General features: G+C 41.5%; 1 protein-coding gene across 1 annotated transcript in view; it reads left to right on the top strand.

Moving 5' to 3' along the window:
• LOC135057153 (NACHT, LRR and PYD domains-containing protein 3-like) overlaps positions 1 to 20,392 on the top strand; it is a 318,674-nt gene that overhangs the window by 224,387 nt on the left and 73,895 nt on the right. Inside the window, exons 9-10 of the mRNA XM_063963052.1 lie at positions 7,766 to 7,936; positions 18,500 to 18,670. Coding sequence (XP_063819122.1) covers positions 7,766 to 7,936; positions 18,500 to 18,670 — 342 coding nt within the window. The remainder of the gene's footprint in view (positions 1 to 7,765; positions 7,937 to 18,499; positions 18,671 to 20,392) is intronic.

Genomic DNA, 20,392 nt, shown 5'->3' with positions numbered 1-20,392 from the left:
GGCTGTTGTGGGTGCCCTCACAGCATGATCCCAATAAAGGCAGCATACAGAAGTATGAAGGTGCGGCACTCCACTCTTAACACATCACAACATAGCCATGCCATTAGTCTAGCCATGGCTATGTTGTGATTTGTTGAGAGTGGAGTGCTGCCCCTTTGTATTTCTACAATATATATATATTAGAGATGAGCAGGTTCGGTTCGTCGAGATCGGAACCCCCCCCAAACTTCACGTGGTTTACACGGGTCCGAGGCAGCCTCGGATCTTCCCACCTAATACGCAAAACCTGAACAAGGCCGAACGTCATCATCCAGCTGTCGGATTCTCGCTAGATTCGGATTCCATATAAAGAGCCGCGCGTCGCCGCTATTTTCACTCGTGCATTTTTGATTGAGCAGAGAGGACGTGGCTACGTTCTCTGCCTGAAAAGCTCAATATCTGTGCTCAGTGTGCTGCATTGTTGTGACCAGTATATAGTAGTACAGTGCTACATTAGGGTGACCACCAGTATATAGTAGTACAGTACAGTAGTCCATTGCTGTGTCTTGCAGCTCTGTGTCAGACTCAGTTCTAGTATCCTGATCAGTGCTCAAAATCTGCTGCATTGTTGTGACCAGTATATAGTAGTACAGTGCTGCATTGTTGTGACCACCAGTATATAGTAGTATAGTACAGTAGTCCATTGCTGTGTCTTGCAGCTCTGTGTCAGACTCAGTTCTAGTATCCTGATCAGTGCTCAAAATCTGCTGCATTGTTGTGACCAGTATATAGTAGTACAGTGCTGCATTGTTGTGACCACCAGTATATAGTAGTATAGTACAGTAGGCCATACTGTTATCTTGCTGCACCGTGTCACTTCTAGTATCCTGATCAGTGCTTAATATCTGTGCTCAGTGTCAGTGCTGCATTGTGGTGACCAGTATACTACAGTACAATAGTCCAGTGCTGTTCTCGCTGCTCAGTATCAGTTCTCCGTGGTATCATCAGTGATCAGTATAATCAGTGCTCAGTAAAATCAGTGATCAGTATAATCAGTGATCAGTATAATCAGTGATCAGTATAATCAGTGTGCTGTTAGACGTGTGCCCGTTTTCCGCCATCAGTGCAGTGGGATTTAGACAATTGATGAAGTTATTGTGTCCCCGGTAACAAAATCCCATCTAGATTCCACTGCACTAGGCAGGCGATAGCGAGATTTTACCAATTAATATCAGTGATTTATAATTATTAATTACAGTGATCTTGCCAAATAATTCCAGTGATTTTGTCATTTTCTTCCAGTGATTTGGACCAATAATACCATTGATTAGAACGAATAATTCCTGTGATATTGAGGTGTTTGTGTTGCTTAGCTTAGCCATCCAGCGACCACAGTGCACCTCTTTTTCTCTTTTTTTTACATCATGTGCTGTTTGGGGACTATTTTTTTAAGTGCCATCCTGTCTGACACTGCAGTGCCACTCCTAGATGAGCCAGGTGTTTGTGCCGCACACTTGGGTCGCTTAGCTTAGTCATCCAGCGACCTTGGTGCAAATTTTAGGATTAAAACTAATATTGTGAGGTGTGTGGTGTTCAGAATAGACTGGAAATGATTGGAAATTATTGTTATTGAGGTTAATAATACTATAGAATCAAAAGTACCCCCAAATTATATGATTTAAGCTGTTTTTGAGGATTTTTTGAAAAAAACAAAACACCAGAATCCAAAACACTCCCGAATCCGACAAAATTTTTTAAGGGAGGTTTTGCCAAAATGCGTCCGAATCCAAAACACGGCCACGGAACCGAATCCAAAACCTGTGCACATCTGTAATATTCAGTGTCCTATCACCCGCTGACAAACCGCAGGGCAGAGCTGGAACCGGAACTACATGCGTTCCAGAGCCATGTTTATTTGCATTCTACCTATTAAAAATACACAATCTATGGGCGGTATTAAAATTATATATCGCGCCCAATCCCCTTTCTAAAGTGATCCCCGTTATCGCACATATCATGCCCATAGTAATCAGGTTTATCTGCGTAAAGGGTAAGGCACCCTCGCTACCCCAAGGGTAGTGAGCTGGAATGATTATACCACACCCATCAGAAGAAACAGAACGGGTGTGGAAGGGGGTGAATATAATTGAATACCGCCCTATGTGTTTAATATTATTCCTACCCATATGGAGCATTATGGGAACACATGTATGTGAAATATTATATAAATTACCTCCTTGACCACATCAAAATGTCAACTTAGGTGTTATACTGTATGCAGAGGTGGATTGGCCATAGGGTCGACAGGGAAGATTCCCGGTGGGCCGGCGCACCCCTGGGGCCTGTTTTGTTTGAGGACATGTGGTCCTATTTATACTGTAGACATAGTGAATAAGATGCCAAACAATTTGCATATATGAGAATGACTTAGCCTGTGATTGCAGATGATCTAGTGTATGCTCTGTCTGCCTGCTTGGCTGACATATAAGATTGAGCGAATAGTGATTGGGATACGGTTGGTGTAATAAGCAAGAAAATATATCTTTCTAAAAAATTATATAGTTTCCTAAATTCTAAAGATGTATCATATAATGTGCTCATAACATTTGATTTTATTTCCTTTTAACTTCCCCCTTGATGCTGGACATGCCCACTATCTGGAAAGTCTTGGGGGGAGGGTGCTGCTGCCATGGCCCATGGCTAGACCTTACACCTCTGGTGCTGCCCATGTGGAGCCACTAGTACAAATTTTTCCAGGGCCGCTTTTTGTTCCCAATCCGCCACTGCCCAGACGGCATTTGTTCTCAGACCTTCAGGGTCTCTTGATAGAGTGTCCTCTTCTACTTCCGCAGCACCCAGTCCTCCTTGTTCAGGGCCCTTGTGTCTACCAGGATTTTTCCCGGCTGGCTCTGATGGCATGGCTCTTGAAGCTTCAGTACTGAGGGCCAAAAGTTTTTCTGAGGCGGTCATTCAAACTATGTTGAATGCATGTAAACCGGCTTCTGCTTGGATTTATCATAGGGTCTGGAATTCTTACTTCACCTGGTGTGTGACTAATAATTATGATGCATACAAGTTCAGTACTGCCAAACTTTTGGCTTTCCTGCAACAGGACCTGGACTTAGGCCTTTGTCTGTCCTCCCTCAATGTTTATATTTCTGCCTTGTCGATATGGTTTCAGAGAAAAATTGCTACTCTGCCTGATGTTCATATATTCACTCAGGGTGTTTTATGGATTCAACCTCCCTATGTCCCTCCTGTGGCTCCTTTGGATTTGTCGGTTCTTCTGGATGCCTTACAAGAGTCTCGGTTTGAACCTCTTGAGTCTGCGAACCTTAAGTGGCTTACTCTTAAGGTCTTGGTTTTGCTGGCTATTGCCTCTGCTAGATGGGTTTCAGATTTGGGTGCCTTGTCCTGTCGGTCACCCTTTCTGATTTTTCATGGTGACCGGGCAGTTCTTAGAACTCGCCCTGGTTGTCTGCCTAAGGTGGTGTCGTCTTTCCACCTTAACCAAGAGATTGTGGTTCTGGCCTTTACCTCTCCAGGTTTATCCTCCAAAGTGCGGTCTTTGGATGTGGTACAGGCTCTCCATATTTATGTGAAGAGAACAGGAGATCTGATTCTCTCATTGTCCTTTTTGGTTTTCACAACTGTGGCTGGCCTGCTAATAAGCCAGATAGATTAGAATGGTGATTGCACATGTTTATATATAGGCTGGCCTGCCAGCTCCTGCTACCTTCAAACCCCATTTTTCTCGGTCTGTTGGACCTTCTTGGGCGGCCCTCCGTGGTGCGACCCATGAACAATTGTGCAAGGCAGCTATGTGGTCCTCAGTGAACATGTTCATAAGGTTCTATGCCTTCTATACTTCCACCTCACAGGATGCCTCCTTTGGATGCTGGGTTCTTGTTCCCGCTACAGTGCATCCCCTCCCATGAGGAACTGCTTTAGGACATCCCTAATGTAATTCCTTGTGGAATCACAGTGTACCCCGCTGCAGAAAAGGACATTTATGGTAAGACCTTACCTTTGTTAAATCTCTTTCTGCGAGGTACACTGGATTCCACAGGGCGCCCACCCTGACGCACTTAGCTTCTTTGGGTTTGTATGGCAATAGCTGCTGACACTTTCTCCTGTTGTGATAATGTAGTGTATGTGGCTACTAACCGTTGTCGTCTCTTTTACCTGCTACTGCATTGGACTGGTTAACAAAACTGAGCTCCAGTGCCTGTAGGAGGGGATACAGAGGAGGTAACGCTAAGCATCCTGGGAACAGTCAAAGCTTTTAGCCTACTGGTGCCTCGGATCAAGATCCTACTCTACATCCCGTTGTAATTCCCTGTGGAATCCAGTGTACCTCGCAGAAAGAGATTTAACAAAGGTAAGTTCTTACCATAAATCTCTCTCTCTCTCTCTCTCTCTCTCTCTGTCTCTCTCTCTCTCTCTCTCTCTATATATATATATATATATATATATAATGTCCATGATAAATATACACACATAAATATACATTAACCAGTGAATTCCCATATAAATGCATCTGCTAGTACCTTAAATTTAATGTAGTACTATTGTCCTAGAACATGAGGACATACACTGAACCTGGGGGGAGGTAGTTTCAAATTAAATTTAATGACTTCATATAAAGGTTGTGGATAAATGGAGTAGTCTCCCATCAGAGGTGTAAGCAATTTAAACATGTTTTGGATAGGCATAAGGATATCGTTACAAAATATTAATGATCAAATAGGGTTGAAGTTGCCAAAAGGATAAATGTAAATGGGCAGACTAGATGGGCCAAGAGGCTTTTATCTGCCATCAAATTCTATGTTTATATATTAATGTGCTTAATAAATATCTCCACTTTACAGTCTCCTTTGGGAATTATGGGATTTGCATTATTCTGCATTACTTTACATACTAAAAAAGCAATTGTTTCCCCAGCACCCTGAATGATAACAGTAACCAGATATAAATCCCACATGATAATAGAATTCAGAGATCTTCGTTACACATATTTGCGCAAATGTGTGGTTAAGCCCCAAAGCCGCATCAAGGCCTCTCTGTATATTTGGGGTCCCTAGCGCTATATCTAGGTGCAGGGTGTGGCACCCCAAAACACCAGAATGAGCCAGAAAGCCCAGCGTGGCATACCAGTGTAAAAAACTATAGTGTTAATAAATTAGTATTTAGGAAGCCGAAGCTATAGAGAAAGTGATACAAACATGAAATGTAATTAAAATAGAGAAAAAGTGTTAAAAAATTAATAAGTGAAAAGTGTTAATAGAATGTAAAGGTATGCCACACTAAAGCCATCCAGCTCAGCCAGTCCAGAGGCACCACACCTCACACCTCCATTACCCCAATCTGTGTCTAATATTAACCAGCAAGGAGCCACATGATAATGGCTCCTTACTAAAATATGTCTAAGCTAAGAGCTACCTACCTTGGAGCAACCCCATAATGCTCCATGTGGCATGTCAGGGCCTGCACCTCCTCCTAATGCAGAAACCTCTCTGCCTCTAACAACAGACATATAGATTGGTAAATACTCAATTAGCTTAGTGATATTCAGGTGCTCGAAAGGAAGGGGTATTTCTGAGCAAGAAAAAAAGCAATTGTTTCCCCAGCACCCTGAATGATAACAGTAACCAGATATAAATCCCACATGATGATAATAGAATTCAGAGATCTTCGTTACACATATTTGCGCAAATGTGTGGTTAAGCCCCAAAGCCGCATCAAGGCCTCTCTGTATATTTGGGGTCCCTAGCGCTATATATAGGTGCAGGGTGTGGCACCCCAACACACCAGAATGAGCCAGAAAGCCCAGCGTGGCATACCAGTGTAAAAAACTATAGTGTTAATAAATTAGTATTTAGGAAGCCGAAGCTATAGAGAAAGTGATACAAACATGAAATGTAATTAAAATAGAGAAAAAGTGTTAGAAAATTAATAAGTGAAAAGTGTTAATAGAATGTAAAGGTATGCCACACTAAAGCCATCCAGCTCAGCCAGTCCAGAGGCACCACACCTCACACCTCCATTACCCCAATCTGGGTCTAATATTAACCAGCAAGGAGCCACATGATAATGGCTCCTTACTAAAATATGTCTAAGCTAAGAGCTACCTACCTTGGAGCAACCCCATAATGCTCCATGTGGCATGTCAGGGCCTGCACCTCCTCCTAATGCAGAAACCTCTCTTGATGCGGCTTTGGGGCTTAACCACACATTTGCGCAAATATGTGTAACGAAGATCTCTGAATTCTATTATCATGTGGGATTTATATCTGGTTACTGTTATCATTCAGGGTGCTGGGGAAACAATTGCTTTTTTTCTTGCTCAGAAATACCCCTTTCTTTTGAGCACCTGAATGATCTCACTAAGCTAATTGAGCATTTACCAATCTATATGTCTGTTGTGAGAGGCAGAGAGGTTTCTGCATTAGGAGGAGGTGCAGGCCCTGACATGCCACATGGAGCATTATGGGGTTGCTCCAAGATAGGTAGCTCTTAGCTTAGACATATTTTAGTAAGGAGCCATTATCATGTGGCTCCTTGCTGGTTAATATTAGATCCAGATTGGGGTAATGGAGATGTGAGGTGTGGTGCCTCTGGACTGGCTGAGCTGGATGGCTATAGTGTGGCATACCTTTACATTCTATTAACACTTTTCACTTATTAATTTTTTAACACTTTTTCTCTATCTTAATTACATTTCATGTTTGTATCACTTTCTCTATAGCTTCGGCTTCCTAAATACTAATTTATTAACACTATAGTTTTTTACACTGGTATGCCACGCTGGGCTTTCTGGCTCATTCTGGTGTTTTGGGGTGCCACACCCTGCACCTAGATATAGCGCTAGGGACCCCAAATATACAGAGAGGCCTTGATGCGGCTTTGGGGCTTAACCACACATTTGCGCAAATATGTGTAACGAAGATCTCTGAATTCTATTATCATGTGGGATTTATATCTGGTTACTGTTATCATCCAGGGTGCTGGGGAATCCAATTCCTTTTTTCTTGCTCAGAAATACCCCTTCCTTCCGAGCACCTGAATGATATCACTAAGCTAATTGAGCATTTACCAATCTATATGTTACTTTACATACTGTAATGCAGGAGATATTGCTGATATCTCCCGTGTTAGGCTGCTAATAAGTAACTATGGCCCTCATTCCGAGTTGTTCACTCGCAAGCTGCTTTTAGCAGCTTTGCACACGCTAAGCCGCCGCCTACTGGGAGTGAATCTTAGCATAGTAAAATTGCGAACGAAAGATTCGCAATATTGCGAAAAGACTTCTCTGTGCAGTTTCTGAGTAGCTCGAGACTTACTTTGCCAGTGCGATCAGTTCAGTGCTTGTCGTTCCTGGTTTGATGTCACAAACACACCCAGCGTTCGCCCAGACACTCCTCCGTTTCTCCAGCCACTCACGCGTTTTTCCCAGAAACGGTAGCGTTTTTTCACACACGATCACCAGAACGAAGAAAAAACCTTGTAATGCCGTGAGTAATATTCCTAACTGCATAGCAAATTTACTTGGCGCAGTCGCAGTGTGAACATTGCACATGCGCAATAAGCAGAATATCGCTGCGATGCGAAGAAAATTACCGAGCGAACAACTCGGAATGACCACCTATGTTCTTTAGATTTTTCCTTTAGTCATTTGGAACCAGCTTTTTTTATATGATGTAAATGTCCAGTGATGACGTCATGCTAATTGTAAGGCTGTAGTATATGACAAATACACTAATCCAGATCCCTCATCTCTCATCAGGTTATGGAACTGTGGTCTGACCTCCTCCTGCTGTGATGATCTCCGCTCTGTTATTACTGCAAACCGCTCTCTGACCAGACTGGACCTGTCACACAATGCTCTGGAGGACTCTGGAATAAAGCTTCTGTGTGAGGGACTGAGACATCCAGCCTGTACCCTGCAGGATCTTAGGTAACATCCTACTCAGTATTATTATTACTGTTACTGTATCTCAGCAATAGCCATAGACCACACAAGGCACAAACATGAGTTTCTCTTATGTTTTCTGAGTATTTTTTTGTTTTAGTATATATATTTTTTTCCTTAAGAATTTTTTTTTTAGCATGAGTTATTAGCCTATAACTGCTATTTATTTAATAAAGTCTGAACATTTCCAGTTGTAAGATGCTTGGAAACAGACAGATTAGACAGATGGGTGATGCTTTTATTCTATGTAGGTACTTACTTTTTATACAGATATTTAAAAAAAATGGTAATGTATTTGTAAATTGCATGTATGGAAAACTGCCGCACAAATTTTGCTATGTGATTCAGATCTTTCCCAATGTCACATGCTTTACATGGAGGAACAAGTGGACATCCAATAAAAGGACTTGGCTGTATTGGTGTTGTTCCATGCAGAACATGAATTAGACATATAGGGGGAAATTCACATGGGGGTGTGAGATTTAGCATGGTAAAAACCTAGAATACCTCAAGACCAATTTTGGATTACCGTTCATATACATGCTCCCAGTATCCATGGTATCCAGTTAAAACAATTTGGTCGTGGTGTTTTCAGCATTGAAAGCAGGGCTCAACATGAAACTAAAAAAAGATACTCAACTGCCCGATGGTCTCCCCTCCATCTTCCAACTGGCTCTGGGACTGCTGGGAGGCACAAGGGCTGCTGGGAGATGTAGTTCTCCCAGCATACAGCTCCAAGGGTGATGACACCGTACGGGGGGGGGCAGGGTGTGAACACACACTCACACAACACTACATACTCACCACTACGGCAGAGGACCAGTTCGGAAGGTGAGCAACTACAGACTGATTACGCTAACTAGAAACTTCCGATTGCTTAGTTAGTCAGATGAGGGGAGGGGGGGGGGGGGGGGGGGCACGCTAGGGTGCCAGAGCATGTCTCAGTGATTTAAAAATAACAAAAAAAAATATTTTAAGAAAAATCAGACTTGCTCTGGGAATGCGTGTCACCACATGCCATTTTCAGTCTTTTAATTGAATTGGAAAACCCAGCAGCTGTGGGAAAAACCCAGCAGTTTCCTGCTGTCAATTAAATTCCACCCTCCATGGTTCCTACTGTCAAACTCATAAGAGAACTAGAATTTGTACTGCAGCATTGAGATTATTTGATAAAAAGAGGTAAAAAAGGGATGTGGTATGTTAGGACGATAGTTATCTTGTCGACATACCAGAGTTGGAACTACCATTGGTGCAGCAGGTGCATTGCATCAGGGCCCCTGAGGACTAAGGGGCCCAATGCTTTTCTGACCAACAATGAGTAATCCCCTCCCCCCCCCCACACACACACCATTTTGAGCAATGTTGGATGAATGGCCCAGAGCAGAGAGCAGGGTGGGCCCCACTGCCAAAGGGATCTGCTCCTTACCGTAGGTAGGTAGGGCTGACCTTGTGTTTGCCAGACTGATAGAGGAGTCCGGCCACCTACCAGTCCTGATGATCACAGCCACATACTCAAATTAACAGCTGTACTTTTTTTTAAATTCACTGCTGTCTGTATTAAAGGCGGCTCAAAACCGGTATAACTGGCATTGTCAGAGTCTGCCCGACCAAGTGCCAAACTGAGGAAAGCACAAGGGGATGGGGTCCTTGTCACAGACAGAGCACAGGCCACTGTGTTCTTGCCCCCACCAAGGTACATGACCCTTATCCACACCATACAGGACATTGTACCCCTGTACCCACTTTCTCTCCCTCTCACCCACTGTCTCCCTGTCATCCACTGCCTACCCCCATCACCCTCTGTCACCCCCTGCTTTCTGCTGTCACTCTATCCTACCCTTTTCATACTGTTGACACCCTCTGCTTTACACTGTCACCCTCTGCCTCTCCCTGTCACCCACTGCTGTGTGGCATATTGTGAACTTCGGTTGGAGTGAGAAGGGGGGCCCAAATTATATTTTTGCACCTGTGCCCACTACTCACAAGTTCCGCCTCTGCGACATACATCAGGTCAACATGAGTATACTGACATAGACAAAAAGTCTGCAAGCAACAGTTCGATATTAGCAATTCAACAGTGACCATGTGGACATTCCTCATACATACATACATACATACAGTACATTACACTGATGACACGTTGACATGATACTATGACAACATAACGTTCCTGGTGGCCCAGTGGTCACTACCTGGTATCATTGGCTTCAATGGCTCAAGTTAATCTTGCCTTTTCCTGCATTCATGTAACTGTCACATCTGGTGCAATGTCACAGATAAACCTTGGGAGGATAAAGTTGTCATCTTATGATGCACATGGAGGGGTAGAAATAGAGTTTGCACATGGCTCATATACTGATGGGTTGGGTATGGGAGAATGGCACATAGAATGCCGGCAGTCACAAGACCAACAGCAGCATCCCAATGCATAGAATCCTAACACCTGGTTGGTAAGTGTACTAACCCTCTCACAACCCTAACCCTCACCCTCCCTTCCCGCAGCCAAACCCTAACTATCCCCGACATACATATGTTCAGGATGTCGGCTGCCGGGATTCTGGCATTGGGATCCTAATGGGTGTTGGGATTCCAGCACTAATTTTCTGCCTGCTGTCATTCTAAAAGTCAGCATTGCCACTACATCCCATACCGACACGTAAGCAGATGAATATATAGAGTAGGTGTAATAGGGTGCCCTAAATGCGTGAAATACACATGGAGAGTGTAATTATCTCATGTGCGCTTAATTAAAAGGTAATACTTCCCTTAATACTTCCTATATGCATATGTTCTTGAATTCGTTTCACATGTAAAAAAATAGATATTAAGCATATAGTGTAGTAAATTTGAATAGGGCAAGATTTAATACAATGAATGATCAAATACAAAATAAAACATAAAAACACACATAAAATGCAGATCTGGATTAATAAAAGTTATTTTCTCCCAAATGGAGGGTAATAAAGGTGGAGGATTACCAGATGAAAGTGTTAAGTGGGCGTATCAGATGTAACCTTAGGGTAACTGGCTCCGGAACCGGGTTCCCTCGTCCACGTTCCAATCGTCTGGTTAGCCTTTCACCTGTTGAGGGTTCAGTGAATACTCCACTCTCCTGCTGCTACGCGTTTCGGGAATCTCCCTTCATCAGGCAGTGAGAGTGAAGTGAACAGGATATCCTATTTATACCTTAGACCACCATTACTTCCGGTTCAAAGGTCGTGTCTAAACAATAGTAAAAATACTTTGGATAATACCTAGATTTCACATAGATGAATATTACCAAAATACAAATAGATGGTGGGTCTCATGAAAACAGAACTTATACATCTTTTAAAGATGATTTTTAAAATTACATCATGATTTCCGGAAGTGACATCCATATGACTTCCGGTCCCGGCTGGGATGAGTGTTTACGTATAATCTATCAACCAGTTTTTTAAGCTGTTTATTTACAATGAATAATAGTCCCCTCAGTCTGTGTAGCATTGTTGTGAGGTGAGTCATGATCGTAGAATGGCAGAGCGTTTAGCGCGTCTCCCGGTGGAACGCCCTTGGAACGCATAAGGGCTTCCGGTGACGTACTTCCGGTCAGCCTTTGACGGAGCTTTCAGTGATTCTTCTAGTGGAACGCACTTGGGGCGCACAGTGGCTTCCGGTAACTTACTTCCGGTCACCAGCATCGAATAAAGTGAAACTAAAAAGTCTTGCCATGTGTTAAATCTTGTATTGTCCATAAATCTTTTTCGCTCAGTCACTTATATATAGATCTTTTGATATAATAAATCTAAACAGGAGGCATTCCCTTCCGTGAAACATGTTGTCAGGATCTTTAAATCACATGCTTCCTGGATTCCAGCTCCATTTTGCTAATGGGCAACAATGCCCATACTGCTGGTTTAACATTAGAGACAATAATATGTGTCATTAAAAGAGCATATTGAAATTAACATATTTATATGTAAAGGACATCAAACTGATATAGTGTGGAAAAAAAGGGAGAAATTGGTGCTTGGTGAAAGAGAAACATGAGTTGTTACAGAAAATAGTGAAAGTGAAAAAAGGATTAGAGGAACCATTTCAACTCGAAATCTGTGTTGAGTCCATGCGGGGTGAGGCTTTTAACTTTGTGAATCCATTTCATTTCGCTTTTTGCCAGACGAGTGGCTTCGTCTCTATATCTCCAGTTATTCTTTACATTCTCGATTGCTAGAAAACGGATGATAATCTTAGTGGAGCAGTTGTGGACTTTTTTGAAATGGTTGGATAAAGAGTGTGTAGTTAAGCCCTTCTTGATATTACGGAGGTATTCGCTTAATCTAGTCTTCAGGGCTCTACTAGTCCGGCCTATATATACCAGGTTGCAACTACATTCAATCAGGTACACCACATTAGTAGTGTGCCATGTCATAAATTGCTGTAGTTCAGATTTACTACACTATATGCTTTATATCTATTTTTTTACATGTGAAACTAATTCAAGAACATATGCATACAGGAAGTATTAAGTGAAGTATTACCTTTTAATTAAGCGCACATGAGATAATTGCAATCTCCATGTGTATTTCACGCATTTAGCGCACCCTATTACACCTCCTCTATATATTCACCATTTCACATCGGTTCAAGGGAATACCATTGGTGCAAGGGGGTAGATGCTTTTGCTATTGGCGCCATATTCGTTCTCTATACTTTTTCTATACCACAGTACGACTATACCCTGAATTAGAGAACCTGTAGGCGACAACATGTTTTCCCATCTGAAAAGCAGAGAAGAAAAATGCAAGGAAAAAATTCCTCACCACATCCCCCACTATGGTGGATGAAGACTTAATGACAACGATGGACCGTTTGGAAAAACTACTATTAAAAGAGAATCGCAACCGGTGGGAATGCGCAACCTTAGAATAGTACGTAGCTGATCAAATTATCCCGAAGGGACTAAGAATCAAGAAACTACCTTCTTACGACGACAGCAGCGGTAAGTTTAAAGACGAGTGGATGCGCACATTGGAGCTCTGCTCATATACACTAATAGAGTTAATCATGAAAGAACGCAGAGACAAATTAAAAAGATCAGATCACGGCAATCCAAACCAACATTGAATCTTCCCAGGAATTACCGGAATACAAGAAAAAAGAAAAGGAGATACAACAGAGAATTGTGATTAACACAAAAGAAATAATGATTAAAAAACAGAAAAAATTAAAACGAGACCATGAATACTACAAAAAAGAAGGGAAGGACCCCTTTGCACATATGAAAGAAGATAACTCCATGGTGTCTCATGGTATCTATATACTCCATTACTGAAGATCAAGAAGTCATCTCACCTGAATCTGATCAAGAATTGAATATCACGCACCGAGAAGATTGCCCCCGCTATATGAAAGATAAGATACCAGTCAATTTCAAACGGGGATCAAGAATCCAAAATAGGACTCAAAGGAGATCATCGCCGAAGAATTATCAGACAAGAGGCAACAACCCCAGAGAAAAAGAATATGTAGAGGACATCTCACCTGAGAGAGAAGATGATTTTGTGCAAAGGAGCCCTAGAAGAAATACAGGGAGAACCCAGTATTTTTCACCAATAAGAAAGGAAAGAACAGCGGGCAGAACCTTCAACAATAGAAATTATCAGCACCATAGGTTCAGAAGTCCACATCGCTATAGAGACTGGAATAGGAGATATCAGAACTATGGAGATGAAGGCAATAGAAATTGGAGAATTAATATGGACAACAGAGACAGGACCGATATGAAAAGACAAGATGACCATGTCCATTTTTTAAAGAGACGCCAATACCAGAAATACTAAAAAAAAGAAAAAGGGGGAAGCGAAGAGGAATAAAAAAGAAGAAAAAAAACCACAAAAAAATTCAGTGATACGGAGCCATTCGACAACCACTGCTAACAACACCATTGAACCGACACAAGGTAAAATCTTTAATCTGAGCAACAGGAACCTCACCGACATAGAAGAAAAACTGCTGTTAAAAGGGCTCAAATACGCACCAACAAATAAACCTTCCCCATTTGATGTATATATTGATGTGGAGAAGTTCATAAGAAAACTGACAGTTAAAAAATTATTCTTAACAAAAAGTCCTGCGGATCTGAAAGAGATGGACAACACGAGAGAACAATTCAAGAAAAAATCTACCTTTTATCCGAAATACCTGAAGGGAAGCCTCATGGATAGTTTTGACAAATCAGTCTTAGAGGATATGGAAAGACTAGATAAAGTGAAAACGTAGAAGTGGAACCTGTCAAAAAAAGAACGTTTGGCATTGAAGGCACTTCAGAAAGATGATAATATTGTGATCAAACCATGTGATAAAGGAGGAGGAGTGGCTATACTGAATAAGGAAGATTACATGAAAGAGATCTACCGCCAATTAGAAGATGGAGGTACATATTCAAAATTAAGAAGCGATCCCACCAATAGAATGAAAAATGCCCTCAGTCAACTGCTAAAGACACACTTTGACAAAAAAACAATCACCGAGAAAGAATTTGAGTACCTCAACGTTCTAGATCCTGCAACACCAACCATCTATGTGTTACCGAAGGTACATAAGAATCCTACGGAACCACCAGGAAGACCAATCGTGGCAGGGGTGGGCAGCCTAACAGCCAATCTTTTGGAATTTATTGATGCCCACCTACAACCACTGGTAACAAAGACGGATTTTCACCTTAAGGACACCACTGACATACTACAAAAGATCAACACATTTGAATGGTCTGAGGAAATGTGGATGGCAACGGCCGATGTGGAAGCACTATACACTAACATACCACACGAAAAGGGATTAGAAGCCATCAAATATTAACTGGATAAGACAGACTACTCGGTGGATAAAAAAATAATTCCTTCTGGAAGGAATAAGATTCATACTTAAAAATAATTACTTCTATTTTGATGGGACATACTATAACCAACTTGTCGGAACCGCAATGGGGACCAAATTTGCGCCAAGTTTTGCAAACCTATTTATGTCCCACTGGGAAGAAAAAAATATCAAAACGAATCAAACATTTGGAAAAGACCTCATCTTGTGGTATCGTTATATTGACGACATTATCTTTTTTTGGAAAGGCACCGAAGAAGCCCTCAGGACTTTCTCAGAGGACCTTAATTCTAATGATCTGAACATCAAACTGAGTGTTACAACCAGCCGAACAGAATTAAGCTTCTTGGATTTATCGCTATACATCGAAGATGGCAAACTGGAGACCAAATGTTTCAAAAAACCAACAGACGCCAACAATTACATTGCAATAACTAGGGAGCATCATTCCAACTGGCTTACCAGCGTCCCCAAAAGTCAATTCCTAAGACTGAGACGAAATTGCAGCAAGAAAACAGTGTGCGAAGAACAAATAGACACCATGAAAACGGGTTTTATAAACAAAGGTTATGATGAAAATAAATTAGAAAAATTCAAAAATGAAGCCCTCCAACAAGACCGCACTAAACTCTTGGAAGGGACTAAGAAAATGAAAGAAAAGGAGGATAAAATCCAATTTGCTTTCATTACTCAGTATAACAGCCAACACAGGAAAATGGAAGCCATCGTGCGGAGACATTGGCATCTTTTGTTGAAAGACCCTGTGTTGAAAGGAGTGCTACCACAATTACCACGCTTTATCTACAGAAAAGCCCCCAATTTGAAAGACAAACTCACTAGAAGTGCCTTACCATACCAGGTTCACCATCCTATAAGAAATAAAGGTTTCTTCAGATGTGGGACGTGCCAATCTTGTCGAGAGATCAAATCAGAAGGATCCAAATATGAGGAATTCACTGTTAAGGGAATTAAATACAACTACAGCAATTCATGACATGTCACACTACTAATGTGGTGTACCTGATTGAATGTAGTTGCAACCTGGTATACAGTATATAGGCCAGACTAGTAGAGCCCTGAAGACTAGATTAAGCGAACACCTCCATAATATCAAGAAGGGCTTAACTACACACTCTTTATCCAACCATTTCAAAGAAGTCCACAACTGCTCCACTAAGAATATCATCCGTTTTCTAGCAATCGAGAATGTAAAGAATAACTGGAGATATAGAGACGAAGCCACTCGTCTGGCAAAAAGCGAAATGAAATGGATTCACAAAGTTAAAAGCCTCACCCGGCATGGACTCAACACAGATTTCGAGTTGAAATGGTTCCTCTAATCCTTTTTTCACTTTCACTATTTTCTGTAACAACTCGTGTTTCTCTTTCACCAACCACCAATTTCTCCCTTTTTTTCCACACTATATCAGTTTGATGTCCTTTACATATAAATATTTTAATTTCAATATGCTCTTTTAATGACACATATTATTGTCTCTAATGTTAAACCAGCAGTATGGGCATTGTTGCCCATTAGCAAAATGGAGCTGGAATCCAGGAAGCATGTGATTTAAAGATCCTGACAACATGTTTCACGGAAGGGAATGCCTCCTGTTTAGATTTATTATATCCAAAGATCTATATATAAGTGACTGAGCAAAAACAATTTATGGACAATACAAGATTTAACACATGGCAAGACATTTCAGTTTCACTTTATTTGATGCTGGTGACCGGAAGTACGTTACCGGAAGCCACTGTGCGCCCCAAGTGTGTTCCACTAGAAGAATCACTGAAAGCTCCGTCAAAGGCTGACCGGAAGTACGTCACCGGAAGCCCTTATGCGTTCCAAGGGCGTTCCACCGGGAGACGTGCTAAACGCTCTGCCATTCTATGATCATGACTCTCCTCACAATAATGTTACACAGACTGAGGGGACTATTATTCATTGTAAATAAACAGCTTAAAAGACTGGTTGATAGATTATACGTAAACACTCACCCCAGCCGGGACCGGAAGTCATATGGATATCACTTCCGGAAATCGTGATGTAATTTTAAAAATCATCTTTAAAAAATGTATAAGTTCTGTTTTCATGAGACCCACCATCTATTTGTATTTTGGTAATATTCATCTATGTGAAATCTAGGTATTATCCAAAGTATTTTTACTATTGTTTAGACACGACCTTTGAACCAGAAGTAATGGTGGTCTAAGGTATAAATAGGATATCCTGTTCACTTCACTCTCACTGCCTGATAAAGGGAGATTCCTGAATGCGTAGCAGCAGGAGAGTGGAGTATTCACTGAACCCTCAACAGGTGAAAGGCTAACCAGACGATTGGAACGTGGATGAGGGAACCCGGTTCCGGAGCCAGTTACCCTAAGGTTACATCTGATACGCCCACTTAACACTTTCATCTGGTAATCCTCCACCTTTATTACCCTCCATTTGGGAGAAAATAACTTTTAATAATCCAGATCTGCATTTTATGTGTGTTTTTTATGTTTTATTTTGTATTTGATCATTCATTGTATTAAATCTTGCCCTATTCAAATTTACTACACTATATGCTTTATATCTATTTTTTTACATGTGAAACAAATTCAAGAACATATGCATATAGGAAGTATTAAGGGAAGTATTACCTTTTAATTAAGCGCACATGAGATAATTACACTCTCCATGTGTATTTCACGCATTTAGCGCACCCTATTACACCTACTCTATATATTCACCATTTCACTTCGGTACAAGGGAATACCATTGGTGCAAGGGGGTAGCCGCTTTTGCTATTGGCGCCATATTCGTTCTCTATACTTTTTCTATACCACAGTACGACAAGTAAGCAGATTTATTATGTATTATTTATTTTTGTATTAGTTATAGCCAGTATATTTGTAAATAGTATATTTTTGTTTGTTTTTTATAAAAAAAAATCCATTCATATAAATCAGTGTGTGAGGTGATGTCTTTAGGATAATCTGGACACTTGTGTGTTGCAATCCTGCTACAATGTTTTGATTGCATCTATAAACTGATACATACTGTATCAATAGTTGATGCAAAGATAAAACAGTATCAATTTATGTGAACTGGCAAGCATTAGAAACTAGAAGCAGGATGAGGGTTTGTTATTTTTTTTCTGATGGTGTCCAAAAAGTCCCTCTGGGTTTAACAACATAACATATACCCATAATACAGTGGTTGCCAAACTTCTTTGAATCACGGCGCCCTAGAGTATCAGAATTTTTTTCACGGCACCCCTAGGGCAAGTTTTTATTGAGAGATTTAGAATAAATAGTAAATGAAGTAAATTGTGTTTATATGTCATCCTTTGGTTTAGTTAAGTGGTGAGGGACAGGAATTGCTTCTGTTTGTCCACATATTTTATGACTGGCAGCCACCAGCACCAGTTTTGCCTATTACATTGATCATAAATAATTTAAATTGGTCCTGGATCACCAATCCAAGGCACCCCTGCAAGTGTCCCGAGGCGCCCTAGGGAGCCGCAGCACACAGTTTGGGAACCACTGCCATAATAGGTACCCCGCTCTTAAGAAGGGGATGGGTGCACTATCTAAGAAGTATCTCAAAACAGTCAGGGGTTGCTAAATTATGACATCATGCTGAGCGTCATGCTGTACAAATTATAAGAAAAAGCTAATTACAGATCCCTCATCTTTCATCAGGTTATATGGATGTGGTCTGACTTCCTCCTGCTGTGATGATCTCCGCTCTGTTATTACTACAAACCGCTCTCTGACCAGACTGGACCTGGATCAGAATGCTCTGGGAGACTCTGGAATAAAACTTCTGTGTGAGGGACTGAGACATCCGGCCTGTACCCTGCGACATCTTTCGTAAGATCTGTCTTAGTACAAGTTATCTCCATATAGTATAAAACACATAAGGCACAAAAACAGGAAAATAGATACTGGATTTTCTTCTTTGTTATCTGAGTAAATTTGTATGGAAATATTGGCCCTCATTCCGAGTTGTTCGCTCGGAGTTTTTCATCGCATCGCAGTGAGAATTCTCTTAGTGCGCATGCGCAATGTTCGCACTGCGACTGCGCCAAGTAACTTTACTATGAAGAAAGTAAGTTTACTCACGGCATTTTCATCGCTCCGACGTTCGCATTGTGATTGACAGGAAATGGGTGTTACTGGGCGGATGCACGGCGTTTTAGGGGCGTGTGGCAGGAAACGCTACCGTTTCCGGAAAAAACGCAGGAGTGGCCGGAGAAACGGTGGGAGTGCCTGGGCGAACGCTGGGTGTGTTTATGACGTCAGCCAGGAACGAAAAGCACTGAACTGATCGCACAGGCAGAGTAAGTCTGAAGCTACTCAGAAACTGCTATCTCGTTTGTAATCGCAATATTGCGCCTACGTCGGTCGCAATTTTAAGAAGCTAAGATTCACTCCCAGTAGGCGGCGGCTTAGCGTGTGTAACTCTGCTACATTCGCCTTGCGAGCGAACAACTCGGAATGAGGGCCATTATTCTCTTCATTGCTACATTACAACCATTGCTTTGTTTTAATACAAGTTTCTTACTTAAGAAGTAGTTGTTTGCATGAGTTATTAGACTATTACCAGTTACAGTATATAATAAATTCTGGACATTTCACATTATTTGTACCTTTTATAAAAAAATTAAAAAAACTTTAATGCAATTGTAGAACCACACACATGGAAATCGCAGCACAAATTCCGCTGGTGATGTTACGCCTTACCCAATGTCACATGGTCTGCATAACTGAAAAAGTAGTTATCTAATAAAAGGACTTGGGTTAATGGGTGGTGTTCTGTGCCAAATAGGAATTAGACATATAGTGATTCCTACTTTAACATTCACTTAACAAAAATAAGATTTGTGCTGCTACAATGAGATTATGTAAGATAGCTAAGTAAAGAAAGATGTACAGTACTTTGGGTAGGTAGGATGTAGCTTGGGCAGGGGGGATGTCAGGAGGATGCACCTCTATTTTCTCCTTTCATAAGAAATAGATGTTTCTGGTCATTCAAATGTGGTGGAAATCAAGCCTCATACTCTCCTTATAAAATATGACATATCTGGCTCCTTCCAGATGCACTTCTTCCAGAAACAAATCCACACTCATAACCTGCTCCCTTTCACGGTTACAGGACTTTGGGCCACAACCGCACTATGCGTACTCCCCAATGATACTATTCAGTTTGGATAGTTTACAGATGCTATGCTCAGTGTAGGAGGCAGCATGGAAAATGTGGAGCCAGTGCTGTAACTAGACCTTTTGGTGCCCTGTGCTAGAGAGAACTAGTGCCCCCCCCCCTCCCATATTCCAAACAAGGAAATCGTGTGCTGCAGGCATGCACCAACAACTATTCATGGGGGAAGGGTGTGGCCACAGAAAAGTACCAATTCACATTACACCACGCAGTAGAGCCCCATTATAAAATATATGTAAAATAAAGCCACTTATATAAAGTATATGTATATTAGAGATGAGCGGGTTCGGTTTCTCTGAATCCGAACCCGCCCGAACTTCATGGTTTTTTTCACGGGTCCGAGCAGACTCGGATCCTCCCGCCTTGCTCGGTTA

Source organism: Pseudophryne corroboree, chromosome 3 (assembly GCF_028390025.1).
Source record: "Pseudophryne corroboree isolate aPseCor3 chromosome 3, aPseCor3.hap2, whole genome shotgun sequence".
In the NCBI taxonomy this organism is placed as follows: Eukaryota; Metazoa; Chordata; class Amphibia; order Anura; family Myobatrachidae; genus Pseudophryne; species Pseudophryne corroboree.
The sequence above is the reverse complement of the archived record's forward strand: the minus strand, read 5'-3'. Positions and strand labels throughout refer to the sequence as shown.